The 25854-nt window shown below is 53.4% G+C and overlaps 1 protein-coding gene and 1 long non-coding RNA gene across 4 annotated transcripts; one reads left to right on the forward strand and one right to left on the reverse strand.

Moving 5' to 3' along the window:
• Positions 1 to 1315: 1315 nt before the first annotated feature.
• LOC115636452 (apoptosis-inducing factor 3-like) lies at positions 1316 to 17623 on the forward strand. Its single transcript, XM_030536574.1, has 19 exons — positions 1316 to 1455; positions 5836 to 5929; positions 6405 to 6514; positions 9030 to 9139; positions 9993 to 10037; positions 10132 to 10213; positions 10374 to 10486; positions 10968 to 11054; positions 11505 to 11596; positions 11800 to 11930; positions 12570 to 12685; positions 13534 to 13605; positions 13941 to 14004; positions 14554 to 14630; positions 14719 to 14836; positions 15270 to 15368; positions 15828 to 15903; positions 16577 to 16681; positions 16813 to 17623. The coding sequence occupies exons 2-19, from the start codon at positions 5868 to 5870 to the stop codon at positions 16844 to 16846; spliced, it is 1593 nt and encodes a 530-aa protein (XP_030392434.1). The 5' UTR covers positions 1316 to 1455; positions 5836 to 5867; the 3' UTR covers positions 16847 to 17623.
• Positions 12747 to 24880, reverse strand: LOC115636454. 3 transcript variants are annotated; one of them, XR_003996941.1, is made up of 6 exons: positions 24858 to 24880; positions 22973 to 23280; positions 21468 to 21632; positions 15758 to 16307; positions 13273 to 13434; positions 12747 to 12784 (listed from the first exon to the last, which is right to left on the reverse strand). It is a non-coding gene; the product is annotated as an uncharacterized LOC115636454 (long non-coding RNA). The 3 variants fall into 3 exon arrangements; XR_003996940.1 differs by lacking the exon at positions 12747 to 12784 and having other exon boundaries at positions 12889 to 13434; XR_003996942.1 differs by lacking the exons at positions 12747 to 12784; positions 13273 to 13434 and adding an exon at positions 15260 to 15340.
• Between the last annotated feature and the right edge of the window lie 974 nt (positions 24881 to 25854).

A 25854-nucleotide genomic window follows, 5' to 3' on the forward strand; every position in this document is an offset into this window, starting at 1 on the left:
GGGTCTCATCCAGGTGTCACGGAGTCACTGGGCGATGCTCTGGAACTGCTCCCCACCAAGCCAGTCAGGACTTTGGGGAGCCTCCTCTCCCTTGGAGCAGACTTGTTCAGGGCAAGAAGCTCACACAGCTTCACCTCCTGGGTCTCTCTTTGGAGCATTCAGCATCCTCTGCCCCTCCGTGCGCTTCCCACAGCGAGTCTACCCCAGCGGGGTCCTGGGGAAGCCACCGGGTTCTGCACCCCCACTTTGCAGTCAGACGTGACCCTCAGCCAGCCAGTAAAACAGAGGTTTATTCGATGACAGGAACAGGGTCTAAAACAGAGCTTGTAGGTACAGCGAACCGGACCCCTCGGCTGGGTCCATTCTGGGGGGCAGTGAGCCAGACCCCCAGGTCTGCCCTCCACCCTTGACCCCAGCCAGCTCCAGACTAACAACCCCTCCCAGCCCCTCCTCTCTCCTCAGCCCCTTTCCCGGGCCAGGAGATCACCTGATCTCTTTGTCTCCAACACCTTCAGCTGGCACCTTTGCAGAGGAGGGGCCCAGGCCATCAGTTGCTAGGAGACAGAGTGTCAGGCATTTAGGTGCACTGGCCCTTTGCTCTGCCAGATACTTAAGAACTGCCATGGGGACACTGAGGCACCAACACAGTACTCAGAGAAAACATTAAGAACTTTCCCAGTTCGTCACACCAGGCAGAGGCAGCACTTTGTCGCTAGTGCTTGCTGGTCAGATTGTCAGAGGTGCTGGACACCTGAGACTCTCGTTACATTCAAGGAGAGCTCGCAGAGGTTCAGCGCTTCTGGAAAATCAGACTGCATGGTTATAGATGCCATACAAATACCTCAGATACCGACAGCTTGCCAAGCAAAGTCCTGGTAATACAGTCCTAGAGTCTATGAATGTACTGTGCTGGGCCTTTGCAAAGGCTCAGAAAGAGGCTAACATGACCCCAGGAGATGGAGAGAAATTGCATTTGTACAGTCTCGTTTTCTGAACTATTTTGTATACGATGAAATATCAAGATTTTATACCATCCCCCTTCCCCGGCTAGCCAATAAGCCTTTGTACTTCAGTTAGCACTTTTCATCCTCAGGTAAATTAATTTAATTAGCCACAGCAGCAGAATAATTGTAGAAATTGGACTTGAACTCTCGCTCAGCCATTCCCCCACAACCTTCCCCCTCATGACCTATTACAGCAATGACACACTCCAGCCTTCCCAAAGGGAGGAGGAGCATAATGCTTGGTTGCCAGGATACAGATCTCCTGTGACTTATGACTGACAGGGATATTGTGTAAGTTGTTGAGAGCCACAACCCAGATGTGCCTTGGCTGCAGGAGACAGAGACAGACTTGTCTCTCTTGAGAAGTGAATGCCTCAGTTCCACACATCAGGTGCAATACAGGAGGCTGCAATTTCTCGGTTCTGGTGAGAAAAAACACTTCTGGGATCATGTGAGTATTTATAATGCCTTTCTGTAGGTAAATAGAAATGACATCCGTGTTGGGTGGGTGTTCCATTGCCAGGCTTTTGAGGCAGATGTTGCAGGAGTTAAATTGTTGTTCCCGTACGAGTTAGTTGCACCTCTTTTTGCGGTGAATCAATCTGCTTCTGTTTATGTTTCATCTCCCTTGATGCACCAACCACAGACCTCACTTTGAAGCAGCTTCGCTGCCTGCTCCAGGGACTATTCCCCGGAGTAAAAACATTGATCTATTCTCACAGGCCTCTGCTGTCTGCTCTCTGTTTCTAGTTTACTGATTAGCAAGACTAAACAGCCAAGGCTCCTAAGTACTGCTGCGCAAAAAATAATAACCAAAACTTTTTTTTAACTGAAAAATGAATATTTGGGTTGACTGAAACATTTTACAAATTTCTGCAAGTTGTGCCAAATTGTTTGCCCCCCCCAGTCCAAACATCTTGATTCTACATTTTCAAAATAAAACTTTTCTTCTATTCAAAATTACTTTTTGTTTTGGATTTTGCTTCAATTGTATTCCAAAAAGTAATATATATATATATATATATATATATATATATATATATATATATATATATATATATATATATATATATATATATATATATATATATATATATATATGAAACAAAACAAAATGAATCGTTGAACCAGAATTAAATTTTCAACATTTTTTGTTTCAATGACAGATGCTTGTTTTGGACCAACCCAAATGTCAGTTTGTATCAATGTTTCAGGTCAGCTACAAAACTGAACAATCAGTTATTCTCCCAGCTCTGCTCCTAGGTTCCTTTCAGGCTGTAAGCCCTGTCTGGTTATATTGTGCACAGCCAAGGTCACTGTTTGCGCTAAACAACTAATACGTGACACAGGTGCGACCCTTCCACTTAGACCAACTACTGCAGCAGTCTTGGGGTTGTGTTGATTGTGCTGTAATCACTTGCCCTTTTGTGCTCCCTGCTTCCTCTCCTCCACAGTCACAGATAGAATTGTATCTTGTTTACGAAGGAGTTGGGCATGTCTAATGTCCTCTTCCAAGCCAAAACTCAGAACCAGTACTTCATCTTCATCCTCATCCTCCTTCACCTACCAGCTCTTTTTGAAACCTTGTCGTCCTTTGGCTTCCCTGACTCTGCCCTCTCTTGGTCACTCTTTCAGTGTGGCCTTCAGAGGCTCCTGCTCATCTACCTGCTGACTTTCTGTGGGACCTTCACAACAAGGCTGCATCCTTGGACCCCTTCTCTACTTTATCTCCCTCTACACCTTAAGCCCATCTGCATACAGATTCAACTACCACATCTATGCTGACAGCTACCTCTCTACTCCCAAGCTGTCTCCTTCTGTTCAAACTACAATCTCAGCCTGTCTCACTGACTGCTCCTTGCAGATGTCTAGCTCATCTCAATCGCAATCTGGCTAAACCAGAGTTCCTAAGCTTTCCCCCCGCCCCAGCTTTTCAAGCAGTCACCACTACCTCCTTGTTTAATCACTGTGGACAGCTGGGAAGCTAAATGTTCTAGGTCCATGTTCCCCTCTTTCTCCCAGACTTTTGGAATCTTCCTTGAACGCTCTGTAGTCCACCTGCTCCCTACCATCCATGCACTCCAGATCTGGTTGCTCCCTTTCCTCCTTCCAGCAGCCAGAAGGCGAGGAGATGGCATACCACCCTAAGTTCTGCAGGAAGACATCCTGATTTTTGCAGCAAACTGGAAATGCATCAGAAGTCTAAAATATGTAGAAAAACTTCCACAAAGATGCATTTCATAAAACAATGAATGCTGTTATGCAGTAGGATCATGCAATTAAAATTAATTTTCTGGATATTGTTCTACGAATGTCCCACCACCACAGAATTTCCAGTTTGCTAAAGGCCTGAGGGGGCCTTGTGACAAATTTTAGTTTCCATGTGTCGCAGAATTCAGTGGGCTGTGACACAAACTACATGGAGCCCTCATCGTACCCCCTGCAAGCAACGGAGTAAATAGAGAAATTCCAGTGCTCAGCATCAGTCTGTACCACTTGCTTAAGACAGAAGGATGTGCAGGAGCAGACTGGCTAATTCTGCATTTGCTGGCCCATTGCCATCCGACAGCTAACATGAGGGCTTTCAGCCTGCTGTGGTAACAGAGGGAGCATTCCCACTGCAATGGCTTGCAGAGCCAGCTACATCCTGGCTCCAAATGCAGTTAGCTGGCCTCACTGTATTCAGTGAATCAGCAAAGCCCAGACAGGCTGCAGTAGCTTGGTTTGCTCTGTGCCCTCCCTGTGGCTCATGCGAATTGTAGGAAATTACCCAGGGGAATGGCCCCACCAGTCAAAGGTGTGGGCATGGGCAGGTGAGAGGGCATCATGGACACCAGTGATGCTGGGGGCCTCTACGCTTCAGAAGGGTGTATCTGGGCCCCAGCCAGAGCATCATTTCTGAGGGTCCTAGGCCTTGTCAAGTGTGAGTGACCAGAACTGAGTGAGTCAGGCTGTGTGTCCCGGGAGCAAGGCACAGACAGAGCAGCAGCTGCTGCGGAGTTTCTTACCTGGAGTGCTTGTTTGCAGCAAAGGGTAGCACCAGATGCTTCCTGCTGGCTGAACATGGATGATGCTGTGTCTGGTGGGCTGGGGGAGGGGGTGAGTCCCCTGCCCTGTTGCTCCCAGGCCCTCATTCCCATCACCCAGTGGCTGAGTGGGCTCCACCCTGCTGTGCCCACGGAGGTCTGGCTTTCTCACAGTTCCCAGGTACCCACCACCCTCTGTCTGTACCATCACCTCAGGCTGTGAGCGAGGCCTCAGCCTTGCCCCGCCCCGCACCACCCACCAGGGCTGAGGCATTGGCCCGTCTCACCTAGGCTCTCATCCCAGCTGTCTCTGCCAAGTGCAATGAAGCTTTCTGGGCGCCGGACTTGGAGTCTGCCTGCACTGGGCCCAGAACTGGGGCTCTGCCTTCTCCGGGCTGTCGAGCCAAGGCACTGCTGCTCAGAACAGCGGGGCCTGCAGTACTGGCCCCTCTCTTCCCAGTGCTGGGTTTACAATGGCACTAGTGGCGCCATTGAGCTGGGCCCATGCTCAGAAGGGGCCCTGGCCTGCTCCCTTTGCATTGTGCTGAGACCCCACCAGCCCGCTGGCTCCTCCCTGACCATCCCTTGCTCCTTTCTGCCCCCTGGCCAGACCCGAGTGCAGCTCCGGTGCCAGGCAGTCTCTGCTTCCCACCACCTGTGGGGCCTCGCCTGTCTCCCCAGAGCTAAGCCGCCTGGGACTGGTGCAGAAGTCTGGCCAGTCTCACCAGTTGGGCTGGGGGACGGGGAGGGAGCAGGGCTTGGCTGGGCCCCTCCAGGCAAGTCGGTCCTGAGGGAGCCCGGCCAGGGCAGGCCCTGCCTGGCTGATCTCGCCACGCCTGAGGGGCTGGAGCGATTCCCCATCCCGGGAACAGACTTGGCTGAGCTGCCCTCTCAGCCTGGCAGACAGAGTCACCTCCCAGCAGGGCTGGTGAGTGCAGCCGGGAGGCAGGGCATGGGGGTGTGGGTCTGTGGGAAGTGTTGGGGGTTCTGGGCTGTGAAGGGGCAGGGAGGATCTGTGTGTGTTGGGGCACTGGGGAGTGGGGATTCTGTGTGGGGTGCTGGGTAGTTGTAGTGGGGCTGTGGGCAGGGGGCGCTGGGCAGGGGTGGTGTGCTGCAGGGTGCTGTGCATTTGTGGGAGGGTTGGGCGGGGGCAATGGGCATAGCGAGTTCAAGGGAGCTCTGGCTATGGCGAGTTGGGGGGGTGATGGCAGGGGGCAGTGTGGCATGGCATGGGCCAGGACAGGAAGGGGCAGGCTGGCAGCACAGGGCCGGGCAGGACACGCTGCATCTGGCAAATGCTGGTTTGTAAATAGTGCCCTTGCACGGGGCTGGGCGGAACGGGGCCGCCCTGCGCCAGGCTCCATTGCCCCTATGGGGGCCCGCAAAAGGTTAATCCTGTCCTGGGGGCAGGGCCAGGGAGCAGGGAGATTTGCTGAGCCCTGGCTTTAGGAGACCTGTGGGGTTCTGGTGCATTGGTGGGGGAAGGTGTAACAGAGGGTGGGAGGGGAACAGGGCCTGGCTGCCAGCCCAAAGGGCCCAGGGCTGCAGTTGTGGTGTCACACTCCCAGGGTGCACCATCAGGCTGAGACAAGTCTGCAATCTGCCAGGCGGCCTAGAGAACATTCCCAAAGTCACTCTGGGGCCTGTGTCTTCATGCTGAGCTGCATCGTTACATGGTGATGAGGCCATAACACAGATGTCACGTCAGCAACTCTGAGAGCAAAATGACCGAGCAGCAGCCTTCCAAGAATGCTCCGCTGCAGCACCCCATTCCCATTCCTGACTCCTCTCTGCTCTGTCTTCAGCCAGCCAGCTGCTGAGACGGGCGCCCACAAGCATGGACACTGAAGACAGCGTCACAGAGCAGGTCTGCCAGGAAGCAGACATCCAGGATGGCGAGTGAGTGTCAGATCGTAGCAGGCTGGGGGATTGTGAAAGGCCAGTTCCCATCACCAGCGCTTGCTGACAGACCTGACCCAGGCTCCCTCCACCTGAACTCAGCCCAACCTCTGTGTGACACCTGGTAACCCCCCAGCCCCACTCGCATCCCCTGCTGGCACCCTGCATTAGCGCAGGGGAGAGCGGGTCCGGCCTCAGCAAAGTGGCCCCAAGAGGTGGGTGTGCTGGGGGCTTCTGTTTCTGCTCTGCTTCTCAGCAACAAGGCTTCATTTATTCCTAGGCTGTAGGGGGCCCGGGGGCAAAGAAACACCAGCCCCACTGCCGGGGTTATTGGAGGCTCTCGTGGCACAAGCGAGGAGTCCGGTATGGCAGCCTTCTCTTCCAGCTGCCCCGGGTGGCCTGATTCTGATCCCGCTGCCCCGTGGTGGCCTCACAGTCCAGGCGCGCCATCTTGGCTTGTGCTTGTCTCCTGCAGGCTGCGGGAGGTGGAGGTTGCAGGCCACAAAGTGTTGCTGGTGAGGAGTAAGATGGAGTTCAGTGCTGTGGGGAGCAAGTGCACACACGCAGGAGCCTCTCTCAGCAAAGGTACAACCCGGCGCGTATCCCCAGCTTCCAGGCAAAGCTCAGGCCACGGGCAAAGGTAGGGAAGAGGTGGTGGTGTCAAAGGAGACACTGTGCAGAAAGAGGATGGGCAGCTTCTCTCCAGGAGCTGCCACTTGGCTAATGCTTCTGCCTAGCAGGCTGAGCGTCTCTCTCACTGCACCTCTGAGCGAAAGGGCAAGGGAAGCCCACACTGTCACCCCCAAGGCAGGGACAGCCCCGCCCCCCGTGGGAAGTGGGCCAGGATTCAACTGCTTTCCAGGGGGCTGCCTTGTCTCAAGTCACTGCTCTGGCCAAGCGCCCCCGTTGGACACTCACCAGACTGTTGTGTTTGGCTCCCTCCCCACACATACCAGGGTGCCTGAAAGCAGGGGTTCTCACAAGAAATTTGTTGGTGGCCTCAGAGTGCAGCCACCAGCTATGGCTGGTGGCCGCTTTGACATGTTTTCCTAAAATACTCAATTAACTTAAGGAAAAATACATATGCACATATACATGTCCAAATCAATGTAATGGATTTATGTGGGTTCTTTTTGGAGACTCAATATAAAAATAATGTACCATTTTCTCTGTTCTTTACTGGACCTAAACAGAACAGAAACAAATAATGTGTTTTGCATGTTCTTGTTCCTTTCTGTTGTTGTTTCGTTTGCTTTTTGTGGCTGCTTATTTTTTTAAGACTTGCTAGATAGTAAGTCTGTTTCTGTGAAAAGTGATATTAGTATTTTGTTAATATCACTTTTCACATCAGCAGACTTGCTGGCTAGCAGGGAGGTAGTGAAAAGTGATATTAACAAACAAACGTATATCACTTTTCACAACAGACTTACTCAGCCCTGGCAAGCTGGTGGACAAATTAAACCCTGGATGTGGAGGTGGGTAGGGAGGAAGCTGAGGGTCAGGGGCAATGAGGGGAGCCCTTCAGCTGCACAGTCAGGGACTGGGGGCAGAGGATGCAGAGGGGCCAGGGGTGATGCTGGGGGAGGGGGAGGCAAGCTTGGGGCTGGCGAGCTTGGGGCCGGCAGTCACTGTCACATGGTTGGGGTCTGGATTGCGTGGCCCCATGGCTGGAGTCTGAAACCCTGCAGCTGAGAGTCAGAGCACACTGCTGCATTACCAGAGCCCAGGGTCAGAGAAGGCAACAGGTTGGGGGTGGAGGGTGAGTCTGGGGCCAGGATCAGGGCTCAAACCCGTGGCCAGGGGATGGAGCCTGCCGCCACATGGCTGAAACCTGTCGCCCACCAGCCCAAATCTCGCTGCCTGCCTGCTCCTCAAGCGTTTGTGGCTCCAGAGGGGGACAGGGTCCACCCCCTGCTGGCAGCCCTGGGGGAGAGGCCACTGCTTTGCCCCCATCACCACCCAGGAGGCCACGGCCACATGAAAAGCCCCTGGTGGCCACATTTGAGAAACGCTGCTTTAATGCCTCCCTTCTTCTGAGTAGGCTGCAGCACTGACTCTGTTTGGCTTCTCAGGCTCACTTCCTGGGCACAGACTGGGTCCATGTGGTACCCTTCACAGGAGTGGGACCTCATGTCTGGCAACTTTAGGACCTCCCAGGACCATTGCTGACCCTTCTCCCACTCTTTTCAAGAGCTCCCACCTTGTGGGCACTCTGGTTCACAGCTTACCCTTTTAGAGACGTGCCAATGGACACAAACAGACACCTTTGCACAGGGATTTTGGAAAACAATCACTCATTACTGGGCTAAACAGTTACACCAGCATGCCATTTCCTGCCTCAGTTTCCTCACCACTCTCAAGCATTCTGTGGGAACTGGGCAGTCTCCGAAGGAGTCCAGGGTCTTTCCTCTCTCCATTCCCTCCTGCACATGGCTTCTCCTCCAGAACATAGAGTCGCTCTCTCTATGCCCTACAAGCAGTGGCTTTCTACACCCTGAAATGCCCTGTGAGAGGGCCTTCTCTTTATAACGTCAGTCCCTTTTGTCAGCTGACCTCCGATCAGCTTGAATTCCCCACCACCAGGTGATCAGTTGCCTTGCTACCAGCCCATCAGGCAAACTGGTGTTTCTGGGCAGTAGTCAGCTCACTGACCTAGGGGACCTCCACTTGAATAGAAGACCTAACAGTTTAACAACCCACCATTGTTAGTCCTGTGTCAACACCTCTGGAAATTTCAGCCCAAGATGGAGGTAAAAAGATGGCAGAGGAACCAGACCAGCCTTGCAATCCAAATGGAGTTTGCAGTTTAGTCTAGATACATGTAGAGTCCATAATATCAATCAGAATTCATAAGTTGTACACAGGATTCCCTAAATGATCTCACCCCATACAGTACTTCTCAAGGATAGTGAAGAGGTACACAGCGCTGCTTCGCAACACCCAGTGAGGTGAACTAGAATCCTGAAGCCAGTTTGCAGAAGTGAACAATTTACCCATGGTACATCAATCACAGTCCAAGCTGGGAATAGACTCCAGGAGTCCTGACAAGAAGTTCTGTTCTACACATTAGACAACACTTCCCTTGGTGTGTGACTTGCAGGAGTCTTGGCGGGTAACAGACTGCGCTGTCCCTGGCATGGTGCCTGCTTCAGTATCAGAACTGGAGACATTGAGGAGTACCCAACTCTGGACTGTCTTCCCTGCTTCAAGGTGACATTACCCTTGTTACTTTCCATTCTACATCCCAGCTTGTTCTGTCTGCTCTGTATTTGCTCCCCTTTTTGCCTCATCCATGACAGTACCTGCCACTCTACACCCAGCCTGGGCCTGGCCTCACCAGTGATTCTGTGGAAGTGTTAGAATTCTCTTCCCTGGCCACTGCTCTCCACAGTGGTTACCGAAGAACTGGTTTTCGGGACCATTTGGCTCTAGGACCTGAATGCCTTTTCAGAAGCCTTGTTAGGCCCCTTGCCCCCACATTGCCTAGTAGTGCTTTTGAAAGGAAGAGGGATTCTCACAACGCTCTGAAGACAAAGCATGTAATACTTCTGTAAGTGCTAGCAGTGTCTGTCTGAGCTGCTTTGGCATTGAAAGGTGCCTAAAGGTCACTCTGAGCTTGTCAGGTGGAGCGCGGTGTTTTGTGAGCTCGGATCATCAGCTGGATAGAAGAGTCCAAATGTGACCTGCACAAACCCACCCTCTGCAGAGGGGCACTCGCTCTCTTCACAAGAGTGAAACACAGGACCGTGCAGCAGGCTCTCTTTTGCCCTTAGGGCTGCTCTAGCTTTTTGCCTTTGAGAGACTCCTTAGGCCAAAGGCCCTGGGTTGCTGCTTTGGCATCAGGTTGCCTTATTAGTTCCACATCCTCATCGTGCCATCACTGAAGATCAGCCCCCCTCCAGTGCCCACCCTCCTCCTTAGTGCCACTTGACCCCAGAGTAACACAGGCTTTGGTAGCAGTCAGCTCCTGCAGGACACACACGCTCCAAAACAAAGACGACTCCGTAAATTCCCAGCAGCCTCAGCTATGCACTGAAATCCCACTCTTCTTCGGTCTTTGCAGGTGCGAGTGGAAGACGGGAAGGTACTTATTACTGCAAAAAAAAAGGTACTGACCTCACCTGCTCTCAGTGAGTAACCACAGCAAAGGTGGTCCAGGGACCAGTTACCATTGTTTGAATTTCTTCTTTTCTTTCTGTCAGGACCTTGAAAGTGACCGAAAGCTGAAGGCCATGAGTGAGCGATGCAGGAGCAATGAGAACACAATGCTGCTCCTGGGTGGAGGTCAGTGAATCAGTAGACAAGGTCTGAACACAAGCACCTGTGCTTTGGTCGTGTAGTTTGTATGTCAGCCCTTTGGGCACATGCTGGGTCTGCTGGTCTCTTCGCCAGGGGCTTGCTCCTCCTCGTGCCAGAATGGGTGAGACTCGTGTTTCTCTCACAGGTGCAGCTGCACTGGTCTGTGCAGAAACACTTCGGCAGGAAGGCTTTACAGGCAGGATCGTCATGGTAACCAAAGAAAAGCATGTCCCGTATGACAGGACCCAACTGAGCAAGGTTTGTGCATGGCCAGAGCTTCTCTTAGAACTGTAATTGAAGGGATGGGCTGGGGAGGGTCGGGGGAAGGACAGGAATTAGTAAAAGCTTCAGTCAGAGAACCACAGTCAGAGCGCCAGCTGCCTCAGCAGAGCCCAGTTAGCCAGGGCTGTGAGCAGAGCCTGGTTATAGGACGGTTACATTGTTCAGCAAATGTCCCTGACCCACTCCCTACAGCGCCTCCTCGTGGAACAGGCTTGGACAGCAGTTCTGAGCCTGTGATCTTACCCCATTCCCTGCAGCCCCCTCCTGCTATAGACATGGTTGGCTTGGGGGAGGGCAGTTCGATTTACTCTTAAGAGAACACATGGCCTAGTGTGAACATTTCCCATAAGGAAACTCCAGGAGTCCAGATTGCAGTGCAGGTGCTGTTAACCTCTTGAACGGTGCGATTGGCTTTGTGGAGCTGCTCCTCACTCCTGTTGCTTTGCTTTACTTCCAGGCGATGGATAAGACATTAGAGAGCATTTACCTGAGGCAGCAGGACTTCTTTGAGGCTCATGGCATCGACGTTTGGACTGACAAAGAGGTGAAGGAGCGGCATCAAACCATTAGTGCTTGTCCCTAACGCTGGCCTGGGAGCAGGGGACCATTGCTGCAGAATACTGTCGCTCTCCTCTAGACTGGTGGGTCTATTAGTCACTACGGCTGGGCGCACACAGTGCTCGTTGGGAGTCACACTCCACCATCAGGTTTACCTGCGGGGCACTGCTGTACATGTGGGTAAGCTAGTGGCAGAGAGGCAGCAGGCGCATGGGAGGGAGGTGACTTTAGAAGGGGGCATGTGGCACACTGGAGGCTTGGGATGGCTGAGCTCCAAACTGGGAACCGGAACGTTCTCCCACCTTGTATTTGGGTGCAAAGAGCAGACTGGGCTGGGGGCACACGGTGCCTGTGTGGCTATGCACTACGTGTACTTAGCCACGCTGTGGTACGGAGCAGTGAGCCGAACACTGCCTGCTGCCCTTCCTTGCTGCAGGTGGTGTCTGTAGACATGCAGGGGCAGAAAGCCCACTTCCAGGATGGGGCCTTCCAGCGGTATGACCAGCTCCTGATTGCAACAGGCAGCAGGTGAGCAAGCAAGGCAGCCATGTGTTTGCTCAGCATAGGGAGCCTTGGGGGGGGGAGAGTGCAGCGGGACTTTGACCTCTTCAGTGAGGTCAGCTCCCGAAGCCACTGGGTGGGGTACATCACCGTGCTTGCAGGGGGAGGGGGCAGGCACAGCTGCCTTTTAATAAGCATGGCAAGTGTAACTGAAGTCTCCTCTCCCACAGCCCCAGGCAGCTCCAGTGCCCCGGCTCAGACCTGGAGAACGTGTGTTCCCTGCAAACCCCAGAGGATGCTAACAGGATTCTTCACCTAGCAACTGGCAAGAGGGTGGTGATTCTAGGTGCTTCATTCATTGGTACGAGATTGGCATAGCAGCTGCCTGACTGCACGCAGCGAGTCAGAATAGGAGTGGGGTCAGATCACTAATTGTACGCCGAGCCTTGAAATCTATTTTCACTGTGTGTGCTGATTAACCACAGGCCATTTGCCAAGAGTGGCTGCGATGCTCACTGGTGGGTTGCCACTCCATGCTGTTCTGGGCTGTGCATTACTCTGGGGGGGGGGGGGTGCCCCACCCCAAGCTGTTCCTCTGGAAGCACTAAAAACTGCAAACAGCACTTGGACCTGGAGGAAGGGGATTTATTTTATGGCGGTGTCACTTCATCCTTCAGGAGTGCAGGCTGCCTCATTCAGCACCATCTGGGAGAGTGGGGAAGGTTTGCTGTGCCCTGGGGAGGCAAACTGGCCTGAAGTGCAGCTAGTGGGGTGCATAGGGGGTGGTACTTGGATCCCTGATGAATTCCAGAAAGATTCAGGATACTAGAGACTGATACTTGTATAAAAGCAGGCAGCAGGGGCAGTATCTCTGACACTCTTTCCACCCCCATGGGTAAGAGGTTTCCAGCTTCATCCCTATTTCCAGAGAGAAGTTTGGTGCCAGGGGGTGGGGGGGTACTTGTGCCAATTCCACGTCAGATGTGTCCATTGTGTGCAGGGATGGAGGTTGCTGCCTTCCTTTCAGACAAGTCTAGTGCCATCTGCGTGGTGGAAAGAGAGGAGTTCCCCTTCCAGGCAGTGCTGGGGCCTCAGGTCGGAGGTGTTGCCATGAAGGTACAGTGCTGTGCCGAATCTTCGTTTATTCACTCTACTGTAAGGTTCCACATGCCAGTAACACATTTTAACGTTTTTAGAAGGTCTCTTTCTAGAAGTCTGTAATATATAATTAAACTATGGTTGTATGTAAAGTAAATAAGGTTTTTAAAATGTTTAAGAAGCTTCATTTAAAATGAAATTAAAATGCAGAGCCCCCCGGACCAGTGGCCAGGACCCAGGCAGTGTGAGTGCCGCTGAAGGCATGCGTGCCATAGGTTGCCTACCCAGGTATAGTTAATAGTGGACAGAGAATGCACACAGATCCAAGTGGTGTGGAAGCCCTACACTGACCTTGAGTGCTGCACACGCAGTCACACAGCGAGTGCAAACCTCCTGCCTACTCTGTGCCCGAGACACAACACTTACCCCTCCCTAGCCACCTTGCACACAGCACACCAGCTTGGACAGCTGTGCCCCATGTGCACACACATGGGCTATTCCCAGCCATCCCTCCCTAGCCACACTGGTCTTGTCTCATCCCATCTCAGTTCTGGCCGATTTGCATGCCACACATGGTCATGTCTCCCCCAAGCTAATAGTCCCACCTTATGTACTGAGCACAGACTGGGGGCCCAGAAGGCAGTGTGGCCGTTCTTCCATCAGCTGTAGGAGATGCTAGCTCTCTGATCCACAGGACCCACTTGGAGAGGTGGGGTGATACGCAGAGAACCCTAGTGGGCCAGTGGCACAGCTATCTGCCGGGGTTTCTGGAAGGGAAGGAATGTGTAACTGTTGAATTAATCAGGGATAGAACATTGATGAGAGAAGCTATTTTGGGCTGGGGTAATTCCTCTTCCTTGCTTCAGATGCTGCAGAATAAAAGCGTGAAATTCTACATGAAGGCTGAAATCTCTGAGCTGCGAGGAGAGAACAGAAAGGTTACAAAGTCCTTAACACCAGCTCCGCTCCTGGACTGCTCCCAAAATTTGCTTCCAATCTGGGCCTATACCATTCCACTCCCATCCCATGTTCCTTCCACAGGCCATGTAATCTCCAGTCTCCCAGGACTCTAAAGTCTACACTTGTATTACATAGACAGGCACTAGCTTGCTCTCCACTGCCCCTAGGATCAGTCTCCTGGGCCCAGAAACAGGAATTGGGTGGTCCAGGGGCTGGGGAAGCAAAGTACCATAGCAAGGGCAGGCTGGGGGTGGTTCTAGGGGGAGGAGGTTCTGAGGCAGCATCTCAGTGAATGGTGTTGCCTCTTTCCTAGGTTACAGAGGCTGTTTTGGCCAGTGGAGAAAAGCTGCCTGCAGATGTTGTGGTGGTGGGAATAGGTAAGAAACTAACCAGTAAACTTTGCTTCATATAGACCCCGTCCGTATCTATGCTGCCCCTCACCTTCCAGGACCTCTGCATATCCAAAAGAGCTGGGCTGGCTCACATTCCAAAACTAACCCCAGGAGAATAATTACTCGCTCTACCCTGTCCCCAACCAACTCCAGCCCCCGAGATACCTGAGCAGGACATGCTTGTGACTTGATTGCCTCACATTCTCCCTTCCTGTAGTGCTGCTCCAGGAATCCCCCCCGGGATCTGTTCTTACACCCATTGCGCCTGTTACCAAAATACCTGGTCCTGCTTAGAGCTGGTGTTTGATTACCCCTCTTCAAGCTCAACCAGCCCCCAGCCTGTACCCCTCATGCAGTTCTCATTGTCACCCTCACCTGCATATGCTGCTGTTTGTTCTTACTGTGCTTTGCCCAACTCCAGCCCATGCTGGATTGAATGATACTTAAACAGCTGTGCTCCCTCCTGCGCTGGCCTGCATGAGCTTTCTTCACTTTCCTGTCATACCTCTTGTGTTTCTCCGTCTTTCCCCAAAGGGGTCACCGCCAACTCAGGTTTCCTGAAGGACACTTCAATTGCTATGGACCGTGGAGGCACCATCCTGGTGGATTTGGTGTGTAAGTTCCTGCGAGGCGTGCACACAGCACATTTAAGGTGCCCTGCATGCTAGGTCACTAATCACCCCCCTTCTCCCCTCTTAGTTCATGCAAACCAATGTCCCAAGAGTCTTTGCTGCTGGTGATGTGACTTCATTTCCAGTCACCCTCTTCGGTGAAACAACCGCTACCATCCGTCACTGGCAGATAGCACAAGCTCATGGTGAGGAACAGCAGCAGCATTAGCACCATCTGTGTCTGTCTCCCTTCCCAATACAGCTGGAAAAACAGGCTTGAGAAATGGTCACTCAAGGTTGTGAGGCCTGTGCCTTGGGCAAGGGGGCTCCAGGACATGCAGAGCCACTACCTATGCACCAAAGCAGCTCCACTGACCAGCCCACATGCCCTGCAATGGGGTCAGCTATGCCCAAAGGGAGGGAGGGAGGGGAAGGGGCTACACACGCAGAGGTAGGTAGCTGGTGCTGCCAGCCCAAGTCAGTAATTGGAAGCAATATCCCACTTCCCACCTTGAGCCAGGACAGGCAACAGGCTTCACGATGAGAAAGCTGATGAGCCTGAAGTTTTAAAAGTCTCCCATGAAAGTATCTTCTGGAAACATACATTCTCCCCTCTTGGGGTTTTCTGGGTCATTTCAGGTCACATTGCTGCTTTAAACATGCTGAAGAAGCAGAAGGCCTTGCACACCGTTCCTTTCTTTTGGACCTCCCTGCTTGGAAAAAGCATCCGCTATGCAGGTGAGAGGGGAGCAGAAAAGCTGGGACAACCATCCTTCCCCACCCCATACCTGTGCAAAGCTAGGTGCTCAGATACTGCAGGGATGGGGACCTTATAAGCACCCAGACAGATGTATGAACCATTCTCAAAGTAAATCAGACAGGGTGAGAAGTCCCCCAAGCCCCTTCTTTAATTTGGGGAAGCTACAGCTGAAAGCAGAAAACCCAGTGTCAAGTCATAGACCAGGACATTAGGGTCAGAGGTCATATCCCCAGGGCCCTGGGGACAAGGGTCACTCTCTCTCACCTTGGCCACAGCCAGAGCCCTAACTGCATAGAGCATGCAGCCCAGGTACCGCCTCAGGGTCCTTCCCCCCGTCTACTGAGCTGTCTTCCCCCCACCCACTCACCTGCAGTTATTTGAGCTTAAGGGGCATGGTGGCAGCTGCCCAGACCCCACTGCATCTTCTGTGTTTGCAGGCTATGGGAAAGGATACACAGAGACTGTTGTGAAGGGAAGTCTGGAGCAGCTGAAGTTCTTGGTCTTTTACATCAAGTGAGTGAATCCGCAGCCCAATTAGCTTGGAACTCTTGGCAAGTCAGAGCCAGACCCAGCCGGTGTATTGCCAACATCTTACTCTTCCTTGCAGAATGCAGCAGCAATGTCCATGGTGCTCGGGGGAACAGCCTGTATGCACCTCTTGGGATGGTGCTTGGCAGTACCGCAGGGGGCACGCTCCACGCCACCCTTCCAAGGGTGTGCACAACAGGGCTGCTGTCCATCCAGCTTCTGCATGCTGGGGCAGGGGCAGGGGCATGCACAGGAGGGAGGAACAGGCCACTAGAGAAGAAGATTGACAGATCTTTCAACAGTCTCCTTGGTTTATAGAAAAGCTTCCTTTTGAGGTTCAATATTAAAACTATAGGGTGCCAGGATTCAGAGACTGAGGCACATCAGCCCTGGAGAGAGGAAGGGAAAAGTAGGAAGTGGGATAGCATCTGTTTTCACTCTACTCGACTCTTAACTCATTCAGCACTTATCCCCCGTGGGCACTTGGCCATGGACAGCCTCCACTGTCACCGCCCGTGGGGAGACCAGCTCAGAGCCCATCCGAATAAAGCTGGCTCTGGACTGGCTCAGTCCCCTGAGCTCTGAGAGGCTGCAGTGCTCTGGCACTCAGGGGGCTGGAGGGGGGTGTAACTCATTTGCTGAGGCTTTTCTCTTTCAGAGATGATTATGTGATTGCAGTTGCCAGCCTGAACTTTGACCCCATGGTCTCTCTGGTAGCCGAGGTCATGTACTCTGGCAGACAAATCTCAAAAGCAGAGGCCCAGTAAGTAACTCAACTGACCCACTAAGTTCATGCCCCACAAGGTTGCTGCTGCCTCGTTAGCATCAGCCCTGCCTGGGCCAGAGCACTCAGTCACAGGCAGGCCTTCCTCAGGGTCCTTTCTTCTGTTGCAGGTCCTCTGATACAACCTGGATGAAGCAAGCCTAATGCGAGACTGCCTGAGGGCTCAGTACACCCCTGCAGGCATAAACATTTCCCATACCCCTCTCCTCCCACTTAGGAGAAATAAAAACCAGCATGAAATGGAGCAGGAGCCCTGCTTTTCATGTCTGCAATCACAACCACAGCATCCCTTCTCTTTACTTGGGGACAGCAACCCAGAAAGTTTATTGGGGGTGGGGGGAGAGGAGAAGAGAAGTGCTGGATCAACCAGACATAACTTGTCCTCTCTTCTGCAGAGGGGAAACTGTTGGGCTGAAGAACAGCAGGCTACCCCAGAGTCCTGGAACTCAGCTGAATGGGGGTCATGGCCAGGGTCTGAGCAAACAGGGGAAGCTCATATCCCAACCATTCCATCAGTCTGACGGCTCGATTTTAAAAAATGCCCATGAATATCGGGCAGTAAAACAGAAGAGGTCATGGAGACTAGTAGCGCATCTAAGAGCAAAGCAGGAAGAGGTGGCACCTTTTCTCCAGCAAGGGGAGCTGTAGCCTAGAAAAAAGTCTTTCACACAACTAGAATCTAGCCCCACGCTCTGTCAAAGAACTGAAGTGTAATGCATTATCACTAATACTGCATCCCCAGGAGTTAACGGGCACACAGCAACTCAGATGACATTAAATCTTTCCTAGGCTGAGGCCTGCTACAATAGCATCGCTTAGGAAGCTTAAATATTGCATTCGTTTCCTCAGTGTTTCCTGCCTCTAGTGCAGGGTCGGCAACCTTCCCGAAGTGCTGTGCCGAGTCTTCAGTTATTCACTTAATTGAAGGTTTCACGTGCCAGTAACACATTTTAATGTGTTTTAGAAGGTCTCTTTCTATGAGTCTATCATACATAACTACACTAGTGTTGTATGTAAAGTAAATAAGGTTTTTTAAATGTTTAAGAAGCCTCATTTAAAATTAAATTAAAATACAGAGCCACCTGGACCGGTAGCCAGGATCCAGGCAGTGCGAGTGTCACTGAAAATCAGCTCAAGTGCTGCCTTCAGCACCCGTGCCATAGGTTGCCTACCCCTGCTCTACAGGAACAGCCAGATGGTGCAGGAAGTGCTCTGTGCCGAGTTACAGAATCTCCTGTGCCCAAACTGGCTGGTAGGTGCTGCTTTCCACAGGCAATATAATGCACCGAGTTGGTGGTGGTCACATGGCAGTTTGCAGAGTAGAGTCAAGCCGTGCACGCTGGTCAAGTTCCACTTTGGGCAACTGCATTCTGCTAGCCTAAAAATCACCCTGGCTTTAACTGGATAGAGCATTCAATCACTTTCTGGCCTAAGCTGCCTCAGTGTAGTAGTAGCTGTTGTGTTCCTCCCCAGATACAGCTGCATTTTAGCAGTGGGAAAAGTAGTTGTGTGGTTTGCAGAGCACAATGGACTCCTGCATGATGATAGGGGCACTAAAAATGGTAAAATTTAACTGTGCTAAACCATGTGGTGATGACACAGGGGCCAGGGGAAGTGGGAAGAGTTGTCCTATGATTTGTGGCACCTTATATTTGTCAGCACCTGACATTTCAAGAGCTGTCTGAGGAGGCTCCTTCCAAGGCAGCAGGAGCTGAAGTGGAAGCAGAGCAGGAATGTGGCCCAAAGGGAGAAAGCTGCTCAGGTGGCTCCATATAGAGCAATTGCTTCTACTTCATTCAGAACAATGTTTTGCCCCCTAAACACACTCCAGCACATGCTCAACCCTGAGCAGAAGCCAGATGCCATGTCTGGCCTTACAATACAGAACACCCAGGCAGCTGCAACAGAAAGGACTGACTATGGATCAAGGGCACAGAGGCTCTCCACCATGGTCCCCTAACAATGATTGAAGATCAAATAAATTCAGCGCTGGCCTGACAGCTCCAACCCCAAACCAGCTGAGTTTGGGACTAGGAGGCGCTTAGCCTGAAGACCATCCATGGACAGACTCCAGCAGTCAGGAAGCTCTGTATTAATGTAAGCTGAGACTGAAATGCCTGGAACTGAGCCATTTACAAAACAGCTGCTGCTGCCTGTACTGGTCCCAGACCAAAACAAGTAGCCCCAGGCAGAGGAAGGCAGCCTTCCACCACACAGCATTACTGCCAAAGACACACTGGAGGAATAACCCTTTTGCCATGGCCTGGCAGACCACTTTACAACAGCACAGCCTCCTAGCAGTGAGAGCCCCACCTGTCTCCACCTTCAGCTGGCCTGCCTGGAAGCTCAGCCTGGCTCATTTAAGAGCTTATTGTGCCACTGAAGCTTTTTTCAACCCTGTGACCATCAGTCATGTAGCAGCATCCTTTGGTGAACATGCTTCATAACCCATGGGTTCCAACTTACAGCCTGGATGAACATAAATCCAGCCAGGGAGCAGGGGGGAGTGGGTTCCTAAATCAGGCCAGTTTCTCTTCTCCTCCCACACTTGCAAGGTAAGGAGAAACCAGTCTGGCAGGTTCTGCTGAGAAGAGACTACACCTGTGCTTTCTAGCCTCCATGTGAGGGCCACTCCCTGGGAAAGTCTCTGTGATCACTGCCCAGCCCATGCCACCTTCAGTCTAGCACACTTGCTGGAAAGCAGCGCGTCCAGGCTGCTTCTGCTGCAGGGAAGGGGTCCCTCCTCCAGAGGAAAGCAGCTTGCACTTGGTCAGGGACCAGCCAAGCCCTTGCCAAGAGCACCACCTGAAGTGCCTGGAGAGATGATGGGACATAGGGTGGAGTGTTCATTCTCTTCCCCCAGGAACCAGCATCTTGTGAGGGACAGCCAGAGCCTGCCCCACACATATGGTAGTGTGTTAGGGGGTTGCATTCCTACAGGACCCCCTCAGTAAAATGGAGTGGGAGGAATGTGATGACTGCTTGTGTGTTGGGTTCTTCTGACAATAGCTAAATAGCCTGGGGAATGTGGGATCAGTTAGTGTTCCCCAGTCAGGCACCACAGAACAGGTAGGTGCCCTGTGTCTGTTGCTGGAACGTCATTGGTTGGATGACAGTGCTCAGCGTTAGTCACAGCGAGCAGGTGGGCACATGAACAGGAAGCTCTCTGAAGCACGTAGTGGAGAATCCCAGTGCCTGGAGAGAGGGCTGTCTAGTCTGGAAAGAAGAACGAGTGCGCTATAGCTTCACCATCACGACTGCTGAGAAGGTAGCGGTGCTCTGCTCCCCTCAGGGAAGGAACTGACATGCATGTGGTCATGACACAAGGGCAGTATCATGGCTGCCCCAAGTAACCCGTTATATGACTGCCTCACCCTGCAGCAGTCATATAACATGTACAGCAAAAGCAACTCTGGCCACACATAATCAGGCAGGGGCAAGAAGAAAACTCCCCTCTCCCTGCCATGCGCCCCCATGCCCTGTACCATAGTGATGCATGGTCTTTAGTGACCATTACCTTCCTCTGCCATATATAGCTCTGCTCAGGTCTGGGGCCAGGCTGGTTGTCCTTAGCAACTACAGTCCCCCCCATTTGCAGCACAGAGCAGCCCCAGAAAGCAGCCTGCCATCTCCACATCACTGCTGTAGAACACTGCAGTACTGGTTTTCAGCCTTATTTGCAGACCCCCACAAAAAGTTTCAAATGGAGCTGCAGACCCCTTTGGAAATCTTAAGACAGCGTACAGCTCCCCAAGAGTCCAAGGATCACTGCCCTACTGGGGGCTGGCAGCACATCCCTGAGAGCCCAGCTAACTCCTATCCAAGAAACCCCCATTACCTAGCAGGACAGCACAGCTGTGTGAACTCGCAAATCATCAGGGGATGAGGAAGAGCAGCTCAGGAGAAGCCTGGAGAGTGGTTTCAGCAGCCCTTTGACTAAACCCATCACAGTTGGCGTGAAATGGACCCCTGCTTGGCAGCTATAGTAGAGGCCAAACTGTCCTCATCAGTCCAGGTCAAGGAAGTCTCCCATACTGCCCCTAGCAATTAGGCCCCAAGGCTGTAACCAGCACAGAAAGTTGGTTTAGTCAGGTGTCCATTAGCAAATTAGAATATGAGGTTCTACCAAGTCACCCAGGGGTAGCCCAGGTCTTCTGGGTGAGCCAAAGTGCACTTCCTCCTGTGACTAGAAGCAGGTTACAAGTCCAAATTGCTGGTGAGGTGAAGGCTGCAAAGATAATCAGCCAGAAAGAGACCTGGGCTTGGGCCCTTCTGCTTAACAGCAGTAGGTGGCATGGAAGAGGTGGCAACTTTTCCTGCATGTTTTAATATTAGGCATCAGGCTCTCATTTCCCATGGAAGCCTATGGAGGGTGGAGAGCTGTTAGACACCACATCCCATTTCTCCAAGGTGAGAGCTCCCAGTCCAGTTGAGACCTTCACCATGTCCCTCTACTCTAGACATTTAATGGTTCAAACATGACCTCTGTACATCAAGGACAACTTGTTAGGACTTTTTTGCAGGTCTCCCCATTAAGCAGGGTACAAGCACTCTAGCATGGAGACATACTTACTCCCCTTTATGTTCAACCTACATTCCCCCAGCCTCAGAGTATCCACTGGAGACTTCTTGAGTGTCTCACTACCCAAGGGCTCTGCTTTCAGTACAGCTTTCAGAGCAGGATCAAGGAGGGCTCTTCATAGTCCGGCAAGGTGGTCATCCCTCAGGCCACTAAGTGGTTAATCCAAATTAGTTGAAAACTCACCCATCCTGCTCTCCCAATGGGTGCATCCAGCTGACATCAGACAACCCAAGTGACAAGACGAGAGTGGCTACATTCAACAGTTCTTCAACTGGCAGCTTTAGCTACTAGACGGACGTAAAGCTTGCCACTGAAGAACTGGTGCTAGTTAGCCAGCAGCGCAGGCAGCTGAGGAGGAAGCAAACAAGTCAGAACCAGTACTCAACACTTAGAAGTAAAATCAAGTAATCCAGGAACTAGAACTCAAGGTTCTTACACCAATGGATGGCAGTGCTGGGTACTTCCCTTCCTGACAAACCCTCTAACCACACAGCCCATACAGAAATCCTTCCTCCCATCATGGCACCCACTGAGTGCATTTTCCCTACCACTGTTGCTCCTGGCACAGAGGGTCCTTGCTGAGTGGAGTCTTATGTGAGACTAAAAACTGGAGAGGGTATAATTGAGGGATTCCTAAGATTGCAACTGACAGAGGTTTCACTCCTACAGGAGAATCTGCCACACGGGCTTATGGTTATGCCAGCTGTGCTTCACCAATCCCAGGAGCACCAAGGATGGAGTTGCTGGGAGCTCCTGGCTATGTTTGACCAGGAGCCAGGTGTGACCTAAACTCCTCCCCAAAATTGGCACCAGCTGTTCCTCTCACTGCCAAACCAGCTGGTGCATTTGCTCTTATGCACAAAATAAATTCAACAAGACTGGCTGGGTGCATGCTAGTGGTGTGCAAAGAATGAAGGCATCTGTGTGACAGAGATTAGATGGCTCATTATTATGAGAGCCTTATAAAGACTCAGAGGAGAGTTTGGTGTATTGACTAAGGGGGCAGCCTGTGCCCCCAGCCAGAGACATGGCAGGTTTAGGGCTACCCCACAGCAGGCAATAAAGCATTTCCCAAATGCACCCCCTAGACTGATGCCAGAAACTCAGCCTGCCAAGGAAGATGCTTCAGCACCCAGCATTCCTGCTGCCAAGTTACCACCAGGGGAATTGAAAGACTCTTACGCTTTTGAGAACCTGAGCAATCCAGCATATTAGCCACCCAGGGGACACCATCACCCAGCTTCCTGGGCTGGCCCTGAACTACGAGAACTTCCAGTCCAAAGATGGAACTTTCTATGAATCAAGTGACTGGACCTCCTGAGGTGCTGGCCCAGCCAGAGAGCAGGGTCAGGGAGAGAGAAGTGTCTTATTTTGTCAAGAGGTCCCAGGCATCAAGCCTATGGGACATCTGGAGACCCTTTCCTTTTCACAGTGCATTTGTGTGGTGAGGGCAGCAGTGTGAACAGAACACCATGACCCAGGACAAGCCATTAATTCACACCAAGTCCAATGGCGCAGGGACTTCAAGGGGCTGCAGAGGAAGCCCCAGGGAAGTCTGTGCACTGGCAGTGACAGAACCTGTCTAGGACATAGGCTCTTGGGGACTACACAGATGGCATCACAGACTGAAGACTCATCCTGAGGGGGTGGGAACGTCTATCCTGCAGCAAGGCTTCTGCCACACTTACCAGAGCACAAGGCTGCTATCGTGCAAGCTGCGGTGATCACAGAGTAAGGCCCAACTCTTCCGTACAGGCTGCTCTGGCTCAGCCAAGATGCCAAACATTCCACTCATGCCTGGTACATATGGTATAAATTCCAGCCCAGTCTGCCGGCCCCTTCATGTCTGAACTTTGTTCCAAGTGCTGAGCTCCACCCCCTCCTTTCTTCCAGCATGAGGCTTGAATGCATGAATCAGCATGAAAGGAAAAGGCCCTCTCCATGCCCCAGCTCCAGCCAAAAGCAGAGTCCTTGAGACGGAGGAGCTGCCAGACTGCTGAGTGGGAGACAGAGAAGGGACGTAAATAGTGCACAAAAGAATAATGTCTCTATACAGAGCATATGTCTATCTCAGGCATTCACTCTTCCCCCGAAACCCCTGCATGGAGCATGAAATGTCAGTGTTAGTCTGACAGTTAGACATGCCCCTGGAACCACCAAGCAGAGGATAAACTTTATCTCAAGGCTTTGCCCCTAATGCTTTGTTCCGATCTAGGGACAGAAAAATCTCCAGTAATGTGCACGAGACTGGTTGCAAGATGTCCCTTCTGTTTGAGTCTGCAGCAGGGTGGACCCTGAAGGTCCCCCCCAGTGCATTCCCTCCAGCTGGTCCCTAGAGGATACCATTACAGCTTTTCTGAGAGGGGGTGTGGGAAGCTGATGGCTGCTACATAATGCCTACTCTTCACTTCTAGCGATAGGGAACTTCACTCCAGGAAGTGGGTCTTCACCGCCCTCCGGATCTCTTCAAGAGATCCGCTCTTTAACTTGGGAATCGCCCAGCCTTGAGGAGTCTCGCTCTTCTCCCTAGGGCAATCCACGCACCACCAGCCACTAGTGTAACATGGATGGCAGCAGCCAGTGAGATTATCGATTAGCAGCCAGACAGGCGGCAACAGGAAAGCCAAGAATAAGAGACTGACTCCAGCAGCCTCCAGTACACCCAAACAACCGCCTGGACTGCGCACTGTGGGCAGCTCCTCTTGGGCTGCCCTGTAGCCAAGGGCACTTCCCAGGCTGCGCCACAACAGGGAGAGGTTGGAAATCACCCGAGCCTTGACCCAACCCAGATCTCTGGCTCGGACCAAGGCTCAAGCCCTCACCCCCATGGAGCACGAGGAGTGAAAGGTTCGGTCTCCACCTACCCTCAGTGCCGCGGGGCTCAGGCACCCACCCAACGGGGCAGGAAGCGAGCCAAGAGCCCTGAACCTCCCAACTCAGGGCGGCCTGACCCGAACCAGGACCGAGCTCCTGAGACAGCCAACGCCAAGAGCCGATCAACTGCGTGTGCTGCTGACTAAAGCAACAACATCTGCCCCACCCAGCGGCTGCCAGGAGAGCGGAGCTGCTCGCAGCTCCCCGGCCTGTCTGGGAAGCCACGGACCAGTCTAGATACTGGGGAGGGGCGGAGCCCCCCAGGTGGCCTGGTCCCGTCTCCAGCAGCCAACCCCCGCCGCACCGACTCCAGGGCCAAGGCCGAAGTTCGGGGGCGCGGCAGGAAGGTGACCTTCCCCCGCGGGCGCCCCCAGGCAGAGGGGCTGGCCGGGGGGAGGGTGGCGCTGCTAGAAGTTTCCAAGTCGCCCCCCCCCCGCCCCCGCCCCCGCCCCCGCGTTGAAACCCTAAACTGCAGCTCACATAGGCAGGGGCGGCTGCCTCCCCCCACCCCTTACATAACACCGCGCGGGCAGCGGCCGAGCGCGCCCCAGCCCGCGGCGCCCCCACCCCGGGAAGGGGGCAGACCCCCACCCGTGCTGCTCCGAGCCGTGCCCGAGCCCCGTGGCGGGTTGAGGGGCCCGGCCGGGTCCCCCACGCCCTGAGCGGCTTCCCCGGCCGGGCCAGCCCGCCGACACCCACCTGCCCCACAGCCGGCAGCTCCGTCCCGCCCAGCCAGCCGCCCGCACTCACCGGCTCCTGGCTCTGATCAGCTGGCGGCGTCGTGACGCAGCCACCCACCGGCTCCTCCAGCGGCCAATCACCGCCCGCCGTTGGCAGGGGTAACCCCGCCCTTGTGAGACCACCCATTGCACCATGGCCGCCCCATCCCCGCCCCGCCTCTGATTGGCACTTTAGAAAGCCAATCAGAGGGTGGAAGACCTGCCAGTCCCTCTCGTCATCCAGCAACTTGACCAATGGACTAAGAGCATCCACCTCCTGCCCCGCCTCCGTAACCGAACAGACACTAGCATCAGGTTCATCCAATCAGCAGTGCAGAGCAAACTTAGGAACTCTCTGGACACCGCCCTGAAGTGGAGCATGTCGGGAAGTGTAGTTGGCGCGGCAGACGCGATCCCATCATGCATCGCGCGCTGTGAGTTGGCATTTTCAGTGGAGAGAAATTGGGGAGGGGAGGGGTGCGGCCTCTTAAAGGAACAGAGACCGCTGTCGTACCCAGCCTTGCACCCCAGCTCCACAGGGCCTAGCTACTCCCCCCGACCCAGCAACCCCTATGGGTCTGCCCCCCAGCAGGGCCCTAGCACTGCTACCCAGCCCCCCTTGCCCAGGCACCCGCTCCAGCCCCCTGCTCTGCCCCCCGCCACGGCACCCAGGCAGCCCCCCCAACACCCACCAGACCCCAGCACTGTCACCCCCTCTCCCCTGGTCCTGCCCCAGGCACCCACCCCAACTCTGCCCCCCGCCAGGGCACCCCAGGCATCCACTCCAACCCCCAGTACTGCCCCCAGCCAGGGCACCCCAGGCGCCCACATCAACCCCTAGGCAGCCCCCACCCACCCCTGGTCCTGCCCCAGGCACCCTGCTAACCAGGTCCCAGCCAGGGCACCCCAGGCACCCACCCCAGCCCCCAACTCTGCCCCCCGCCAGGGCACCCCAGGCACCCACTCCAACCCCCAGG

Source organism: Gopherus evgoodei, chromosome 17 (assembly GCF_007399415.2).
Source record: "Gopherus evgoodei ecotype Sinaloan lineage chromosome 17, rGopEvg1_v1.p, whole genome shotgun sequence".
In the NCBI taxonomy this organism is placed as follows: Eukaryota; Metazoa; Chordata; order Testudines; family Testudinidae; genus Gopherus; species Gopherus evgoodei.